This window comes from Otolemur garnettii, unplaced genomic scaffold (assembly GCF_000181295.1).
Source record: "Otolemur garnettii isolate 467f Iridium unplaced genomic scaffold, OtoGar3 scaffold00039, whole genome shotgun sequence".
NCBI classification, from domain to species: Eukaryota; Metazoa; Chordata; class Mammalia; order Primates; family Galagidae; genus Otolemur; species Otolemur garnettii.
The window spans coordinates 10,422,697-10,432,088 of record NW_003852434.1 but is presented as its reverse complement, the minus strand read 5'-3'; the positions used below and the strand labels follow the sequence as shown (position 1 = coordinate 10,432,088).

Genomic DNA, 9,392 nt, shown 5'->3' with positions numbered 1-9,392 from the left:
GTTTGAGAATTATTTGTCTAAGCTATCCTTCTTTTTGCATTTTGAGATCATGGAAGCCACCAGTGCTCACCCTCAACAAGAGAGGATAGTGGGAGCCCGGGAAGCCATTGACTTCAGGAGGGGCCTTCCTTAACTCGTCTCCTCCCCGCCTGGCCCAGAAAGGAGTGAAGAGTACTGTTCTCCCCACAGTGATGCCAGCCACCAATAGTGGCTCTATCTTTCTAAATCTTGCATTTTTTCCCCTGAAACTCTAGGACCGCAGTCAGCCGGAGGTGACTGATAAGTACTTCCATGATGTGCCTTTTGAGGCTCACTTTGCTTCCGAGTTGCCTGATTTCCACGTGGTCAGCAGCATGCCAGGTGTGGATGGATTTACTCTGAAAGTGGATGCCCTCTACAAGGTGAGTTGGCAGAGAAGAACAGGAGCTGAGGCCCACGTCCACTGTAAAGCTTGAAGAAGGAGGGCTGCATCCTCTCTGCACTATTTGGCGTTCTTAATAGCCTGTTTGCAGGCAGGTCTTTTTTATTGTTGATAAGCTTTTCGTTCACCTAGAATCATTGCCACCTAATAGACCAAATTAAACATTCTTTATTTGTATATAGTCCATTGTCCTTGTGGACATCAGGGCTACATAAGATACTCTAATTTTTCATGATTTCTTTTATATTGCTTACCTTTTTGGCACTGTGCTATTTTTCACAAGCATGTGGAAAACATTTAACAAAATTATAAATACAGCAATTTAGAATGGCAAGAATTACTAGTGTTTGATATACAAAATACTCTAAGTCCTAGCCATGAGCACAAGCTTCCAAAATCAAATTTTACTTTTTTTTTCTATCTCCAAATAGTTACCCATGACAACCCTTCAGAACTATTATCACTTCTCAGAAGTTATTAAATATTTCAAAGCCATGGAGTGTTTCAGTGGGAGCAGATGAAAGGGAAATGAAATACTTGCTGATATAACCTCTCAGGGGATGACCCAAGAAGTATTCAAATTTAGCAAATGTTTGCCAAGCGTCTACATGTTATACCAGAGTAGATGTGTTGGGAATTTTTGTTGAGAGACTCCATTTTAGCTGAAGTTCATCAACACATAGTAAACTGACCCCACAAATAATTTAAGATCACTGGAAATAAATGTGGTTCTCAAAGCTATTATCTCACTTCTGTTAATAAAGAACAACAATAAATCATAATCATTCACTTAGCTAAGAGCCCATGAAAGATATATCTTTAGGTTGTTCTATGCATAGGTAGGGAAACTAAAAGGAATGGGACTAGCTAACCCCAAACCACCGTGATTTGGAAACACAATAGAACTCCTGATATCTGGTTCGGTTCTCTCTGATTAGTAGACACCAGCCATTACTAATGCTTTTTTTGACACTGTCTATCTGTCAGGGTCTATGGCAGCAACTGTCTCTCCATTTCCCTCTTCTTCAGAGGTGGTCTGTGCAGCAGTGATGTACTGGGTTCGTCTCCCCCTTTCTTCCCTCCCCAGGTGGAAGCAGGACACCAGTGGTACCTCCAGGTCATTTACATCATTGGCCCTGACACCGTCTCAGGGCCCCGGGTCCAGCGCTCTCTCACAGCCCCTCTGAGGCGCAGCCGAAGGGACCTCGTGGACCCTAGTGGCCGGTTGACCCTTGATGACTCCCTCATCTATGACAATGAAGGAGACCAAGTCAAGAATGGCACCAATATGAAGTCCCTGAATCTGGAGATGCAGGAACCAGTGGTGGCCGCGTCTCTGTCCCAGGCGGGGGCGTCCATCGGCAGTGCCCTGGCCGCTGTCATGCTTCTGCTTCTGGTGTTTCTGGTGGCTTGTCTCATCACCAGGAAGTGCCAGAGACGGAGGAAGAAACAGCCCACGGAGGACGCTTTGGAGGAATATCCTCTGAATACCAAGGTGAACGTGCCCAAGAGGAGCATGGATGGGGTGGAGAAGAACGTGAGCAGACACTACTGCACAGTGCGGAACGTCAACCTCCTGAGCGAGGCCGAGGCCGCCTACACCTTCAAAGGCGCGAAAGTGAGGAAGTTGAATCTGGAGGTCAGAGTCCACAACAATTTGCAAGACGGAACGGAAGTTTAGTGGACGAGACCTATGTGTATTTTTTTCTAAAATCATTTTTATAAAACGGGGAAATACTGGTATTTTTATAATCCTGCAGATAAAAAAGGGAAAACTATAGCTTTCAGTGGCGGACGGGACACATCACACACATTGACTCACAACTGAGCTACCTCGACAGGCAAAGAACCACGGAGACCCCCAGTGTACTGGAGTGGAATTATTCCTGTAGATCCCTTTGAATAGTCGCAGCAGCTACAAATGGCTTCTTCCTTAATGCTGGTCTCAGAAAACAAGTATTTTAGTACCAGCACGGGAGTTGGCACATAGGTTAACTGATGGAGTTTGGAGGATTAGGGAATGTACCACGCCGATCTTGGAGAAAGTGAGGGGGTACAGGACCCACAGTTTCCTCTCCCACCCCAGCTTTCTCCTACTTGAGCTTCTCCTGGGTTTCTCAATAGCAGAGTGTGGATTGCTGACACCCAGATTCTTTAAAAATTCCACTATCAGCACAACGCACATGTGTGTCAGTATCCGCGTGCTGTTTCCATCTGACAGCTTATGCTCCGTGGCCCCTGGCTGTCCATCTCTTTCCTAGAGCCCTGTTCACCCGGGGAGTTCGGTGCGCTCTAGACTACAGTAGAGCCCTCCTCTGCACACCACGGGAGAAACCACAGGCTTCTGCCAGCCGGCTTCAGGCCCCGGGGACTCTGTTACAAAGCGAGGAAGAGAAACCCAGGTCTTACGCTGTGCTGAGATCTCTCTCCCTGATGAAGGATGCTGGGGAATGGGATCAGTGCACCGTGGCCTTTTTATTCATCATCGCCACGATGCTTACAAACCTGTCACACTTACCTGCTACTTCAGACTTTGCCCAGTCTGGTAATAGGCAAGCCTGTGTGCTTTGCTAGCTGTAGGTTTGTATTTTGTTAGCATTTCAGGAAAGTAAGAGATTCATTTGAATGAGGCAGATGAGGAGAAAGCCAAGTTGGGAGTCAGGCTAACGCATGCAGACCGGTCTGGTTCTCCTTGATGACTGTCACACAGCAAACAGAGGCGCTATTCTTGCTGCAGTATTCCAGGGATTTCTCATTGGGGTGGGGGGGTCTTTTCTGGTAGCTCAGGCAATTATTTTTACCATATCAGCACATGACAAGGCCATGAACATAATGGCTTTAAAGTAATTTAGTGTCCAAATATCAGCTTAACGGTTTTGTGTAGTGTGCATCCGGCTTGCTTTTGTTTCTTTTTTGTTTCTGCCTTGTTGGCAGAAAGGTAAGCATGCGTGCCGTGTTGTTTTGAACTGGAGGCACAGTTCCATTTTTTTAGGAGTAAAAGACATGTATGCCCCCTTCCTGACTCACGGCTCACCCGAATCACTGAGCAAAGAACACAGCTCCCCTTGTATAGAGTTTGCATTAGGATGACTCAGGTCTTTCAAAACACTCCAAACAGGTAACACTTTGGTACTAAAAGCTGGAAAGAATGAACCATGAAAGGTTACCAGCCCCTCTCCCGGACTCCAAGCTCCTTGAGAGCAGGAGTTGTGTGAGCCGCACCTTCGTTCTTCAGCAGTGCCTTGCGTGTAATGAGCACTCCCGAAATGGATGTTGAGTGAATGAACAAACGGAGTGATGGATGAGTGATAGGGGAATGAATCGAGCCAGGGGAGGGGAGAGTATGGTGGCAATGTCACAAGAGCGGGTAGAGGCAAAAATCAATCTCCTCCGCTTGGATTGTGAAATTACCTTATTCTTGGCACAAAGAAACACCACTTTACACAGGCATGAATCTGGCAGCGGTCCTAAGAAGGCGTGAACAAAAAGTGGTAATGTATCAGCAAGAGGTTAGCCTGGGAATCAGCCTCTAGAACAGGGGATTTAGAGGAAGGTCTGATTTAGCACTCAGTAAAGTTTTCAGGAGAGGATGAATTGAGTTGAGTCTGGAGTCTGAAAATGCTGAGTGGCCAGGAGCTACTTAAGACCAGGTTGGATAGTTCAAGGCAGAATGTCTGTATCAGCTTCTTAGATGTCTGTGAAGCACTCCATGGCTGGAGAGCTGATCAGCCTGGCACCGAGTCTTCTCCAGAACAACCGAGAGGGTGAATGGTAATTCTGTAAGGACACGGAGCTAATCAGTTGGAGAGCCGTTTTCCATTCGGCCCGTTATTTGTAACTGCTCCAAGTGCCAGCGTGCTGACACACTGAAGCAGCACCTTTCCACCCGCTCTGGGATTCTTGCACACCCTTCCCTCGCTCCTAATAGGACCCTTGCATAGTTAGGGTGCAGACAGATGGCAGCATGACGCTTGAGCAGGAAGGAACAGAGACTAAGTCCCACGTGGGCCTGGCAGCCTCCACATACAAGGTCTGAAATGAGGAGGCCAACATCGCGTGAGGCCCATGAGATAGTGAGCTGTGAGTGGAAGGAAAGCCTGTGCGATATTCCTGCCTCCTGGTCTTTCTGCCCTCACCCCTCTCCTTGTAGGTTACTGAATGCCGGTACTTCTCCTCATGGTGCACACTTGCCAATGAAAGTGTTAAGGGATGTGGAGATGAGATTTTACCCTTTGATGTAGAATTCTTCATTTCATTTATTTTATAATTCATCTTAGGGATCATTTGATGACTAATGTGGATTTTATTTTGGACAAAGCTCTGCTTTCCATTTCTCTAACTTACTCACTAACGCCTTGTGTGTGTTTTACTAACCTTTTGTATCATGCCTTCAAGCAAGAAGAACAAAAAACCCTGAGTGGTTGCTACTTGCTATCCCATGCAGGCTGTGAAGGTTCAAAGAAAGAATGGTCCGCACCATTTTTCTGCCTTCCTGCCCTCTTATTGTTCTCCGGGCCTCACAGAGGACTCCGCAGATTTCTACTGTTGAACGGGAAATAATATTGGGATGTGTTTACATGATCTTATGACATTCAGTCTCAGTCTCTTAGAGGTATTTGTTATTCTCGGATACTACACACCTGCTCAGACTGAGTAAAACATTTGTGGTGCTGTCAACCTGATTTCTTGACTCTCAAATGACTTTTGTATTTCTGATGCAGATTTGTGTGTTATGAATTTCTGATTTCTCCAATAGCATATGCCACTACATAAATTTTATTAATAAATGCCAGGCTGGTTGGTTTTTGTTTTGCTGTGTATGTTCTTTTCGGGTTGTTCATCTCATTAAGGTAAACATTGCCATTGAGGTAGCAAAATGATTCTAAAATTTTGAGGCAGATTTTGGAGAAAACTCCTCCAAGTGGGGGTGAACCTCAGACACATGTTACCTGTACTAAGAGCAAGATGCTGAATAAATTACATATCCTCTGATTAGCATAGCTCTTCTTTTGCAGTCAGTTGAAACCCCAGGATAAGGGAGAATAATTACAATCTCCATGTGCAGTACAGTAAGATGAGTATATTCATCATCATGATTTCTCGGGATACTTGACACAGGATGAGGATGGCTGAGGCCTTTTATGCAGGTGTATGTGTTTACTAAGCATCTGTAACTCTCCCTGGAGCTGGCCAAAGCTCCAGATAAGAGTTTGTTGAGTGGTTTGCCTGAGCCCAGGGGTTCAATACCAGTCTGAACAAAAGTGAGACCCCCATCTCTACTTAAAAAAATAGAAAAACTAGCCGGGCAGTGTGGCAGTCACTTGTTGTCCCAGCTACTTGGGAAGCTGAGGCAGGAGGATCTCTTGAGCCCAGGAATTGTGGTTGTTGTGAGTTATGACACCACAGCACTCTACCCAGGGCAACAGAGTAAGACTCTGTCTCAAAAAAAAAAAAGTTTTTTGGCTAGTGAAGGGGAAGATGGCAGAGTCAAAATGTCACCACGGCCACTCTGCTTTCTGCAGGCCTGTGCATTGTGTGCCCCAACTACAGAGGCCACTGGTGACCAACAGGGTTCTGTTGGCACATTTGCAAACTCAGCAAGACTCCAAAAAGCATGTTTTTATAAAATCTGGGAGAAGGACTCCACAACCAAGCCTGTAAGTTCCTGAGAAGCTGCCAAGAGCTTGAAGTAAACTTCACATTTCCTGTGATTGTCCCCTGCCTTAAAGCAGACTCTACGCCCTGCAGTGCATTTCATAGCTCCCTATGTTTCCATCTGAAAAGTCATCTTCTGACCAGGAGTGCCCACCCTGGACCGTTGGCCTTTGGAGCTCTAAGCCAGCATGTCAGAAGTCTGATAACCCTGGCACCTCCATGCTGGATAAACCAAGGGAAGAGGCCACATAGACATAGTTGTCTGAGAAGCCCAGATGTTGCAGTCCCTAGCTGTTTGAGACTTCCTAGAGCAGGCAGCAGATATATGAATAAACACACCTACAGATGGTTCCAGCCCCAGATACCCTCTGACTGCAATTGTGTGAGAACTACCTGAGTTAAGCCCAAATATCTGACCCTCACAAATTGGGAGAGATAATAAAATATTGTGGGGTTTTTTTTTTTTTTTTTTTGCTTCTTTTCCCTTTATTTCTCTTTTCCATGACATCATATTGTTGAAACTCAAACCAGGATAGTGTATGTGTTATCAGTAAGCCAGAAAAGTGATATGGCTAGAATATATTTGCCATCCCCTTTAATTGTCCCTATGGCATCGTTGCATGTTCATTTTTATTAATAAAAATTGATTACTAAGATTTTCTCATTTCAAAATATTAAGGGGGTACAAATGTTTTTGTTACATGGATACATTGTATAACGCTGAAGTCCGGGCTCTAAGTGTGCCCACCACCAGAATAGAATAGTGTTCACTGTACACAATAGCTAAGGTTTTATCCCTCACCCCCTATTATCCTGTTCCATGGCAGAACCTTCCCCCTTCTTAGTTGCCAATGTCGTTTACATCTCTCTGGGCCCATGTGCACCCATTGTTTAGATCCCACTTATTAGTGAGAACACGTAGTGTTTGTTTTTCCATTCCCGAGGTACTTCACTTAAGATAGGGATCTCCAGTTCCATCCAAGTTGCTGGAAAAGACATTATTTCCTTCCTTATTATGGCTGAGTAGTAAGAAAAGATACCACAATGTGTAATAGATATTCTGTCCCCAAATTAGCCAGAAAGAACTCTAATAGAGCTCTTTAGAATACATACCAAGAGTAGCTCACTGCCCTGGTTAAATCCTAAGAACACTGTCAAATGCTATATGGGGCATGTCCAGCAATGCCCCCATCAAGAGCAATTATTTCTCCATATTTTCTACTTCATTCAATCCTCAGAACAAGCCCACAAGATAGTGTCCTGAATAATTTTCTTTGAAAGTTTTATATGAATGTCAGAATTTCCAATCTTTGAAGGCCTTCACAAGCACAATTTGATGTTGCTCAAAAATGGTCCCAAGCTCATGTAGCCTAGATTTAATCCTTATGATAAAAAAGTTTCATCACTTGATTGATACAACAAAATAGATCAATGGTGCAACCCTCTCTTTAAAAAGCCAGACTTTTCTCCCTAGGGTCATTTTGGTATACAACTATCAAGTCCCAAGACTAATCAGCAAGTCATAGAGTTCATTGGTTTCAGCTTTCCTGCCCCCTGCAGGTCCTGCACACCCCCTCAGGCCTCGCCCCCTCGAGTGCCGCCCCTGCCGGTCCCACCCCCCATCAGCGCAGTGCACCCTGGGACAGGGAGCGATTGCCTCACCCAGCAGCAAGATGGACGTGGGATTCTGCCATGGAACAAGTGTGGAACAGGATAATAGGTCCAGCAACAAAGAGAGGACACTACTGAAGCAGATGAAGTTTGCAGAATGCCTAGAAAATAGACGCAAATCCAAATCTCCTTCCCTTAGAAGACGATCTTCCCCTGTCAGGAGAGAAAGTGCATCCATTCACGACCTCACCATCACAGAGCCAAGAGCCGAAGTCCATCCCTTGCTCCAGAAAAGAAGGAAAAAACCAGGGCTTCCAGAACCTTCAATACAAGAGGCCACTTCTACTATAGACATCCCCAAAGTTCCCAAGCCTGAACCTATACCAAAGCCTACAGAACCTTCTCCAGAAAAAAATTCCAAAACAGAAAAGGAAAAGAAGACCCGACCAAGATTTTACATTCCAAATCAAGATTCCAGGACAAGGTCTGGCTGTCCCCCTCACACTTGACCCAGATGAAGCCATAGATCCCGACCAAGGTCATGCTCACCTAGAAGGCAGCCACACCCAGAAAGGCTCCCGTCTCCTGGAACAAGGACCCACCGAGGCACAGAGGGGGCGGATCTCCAGCAGGACGAAGGCGGCCTTCAGCATCCTCATCTGGGGGCAGCTCGTCATCCTGATCCTGTTCCCACTCACCACCAAAGGAGCCTCCGGAGCGGACATGCAGCCTTGGAAGAACGCAACGGTTATCGCCTTCGGCTCGTCCTCCAAGGAAAGCCCAGGCCGTTACCTCCTGCAACTCCACCACCACACCTGACATTCCCCAACCCCCAGCCATCAATCGGACAAGAAAAAGTCGTGTTTCTGTGTCTCCAGGGAGAACTTCAGGTATAGTGACAAAACATAAAAGGTCCTGTGAAAAGAGAGTCCCTTACCAGCTCCAAAGCCTAGAAAAGTAGTTATCTGCATCACAACAAGATACAGGAGGCTGAATGGCCGCCGCAGATTCGTGCAGCAGAGACACGGATACAGACGGCAGAACCAGCAGTCTGCATCTGACTATGGGTCCTCCTCTTCCTCCTCCTCAGAAGATGGAAGAATCAAGAGATCTCAGGTGAAAAATGGTGAGAGGGGCAGGCGGCAGAGACATTCACCTTCCTGGAGCGCCTCTTCATGGCCGAGAAAGCTCCACAAAGAGATGTCCCCTCGCGGTAGACGAAGTCCCTCCTCACCACTCTCTAGTAGGCGACGTCCACCTTCTGCCACTGCTCTTCGAAGGCGCAGGTCTCCTACATCACCATTCAGACGAAGGACTCAGCCAAGTCAGCGCCAGAGCCCAAGAAGGAGACTGAAAGTGAAGCCGACCTTGATGACTTTGAAAAGCACCTGAGGGAAAAGGCCCTGGATCAATGCACAAGGCCGGAGTGACCCCACAGTCTTAGGTGGAAATGTTTGTTTTGATGTAAATTTTATTTGGTTTGCGCGCAATTCAATTTCAAAAATTGTTAAAATGTGTTTGAGCTTTAGACTATAACATTTGTTGTAATCATTGCTAGGTTGAAGTTCACCATGTAAAAAAAGGCGGGGCAGGGGGGGCATGGATTTAGATTGCAAAATGTGTCTGCAGTGTGTTAGTGATTCTTTCATTGACAGCTGACATAAATTCATGTAGAGTGAAATAGTCTAAGCAAAAAAAAAAAAAA

At 45.9% G+C, this 9,392-nt stretch overlaps 1 protein-coding gene and 1 pseudogene across 1 annotated transcript in view; both read left to right on the top strand.

Moving 5' to 3' along the window:
• Positions 1 to 2,102, top strand: part of FRAS1 (Fraser extracellular matrix complex subunit 1) — a 430,037-nt gene extending 427,935 nt beyond the window's left edge. Inside the window, exons 73-74 of the mRNA XM_012805310.2 lie at positions 255 to 401; positions 1,509 to 2,102. Coding sequence (XP_012660764.1) covers positions 255 to 401; positions 1,509 to 2,102 — 741 coding nt within the window. The remainder of the gene's footprint in view (positions 1 to 254; positions 402 to 1,508) is intronic.
• Positions 2,103 to 4,385: 2,283 nt separating this feature from the next.
• On the top strand, positions 4,386 to 9,079 carry LOC105887010 (annotated as a pseudogene).
• Positions 9,080 to 9,392: the final 313 nt, after the last annotated feature.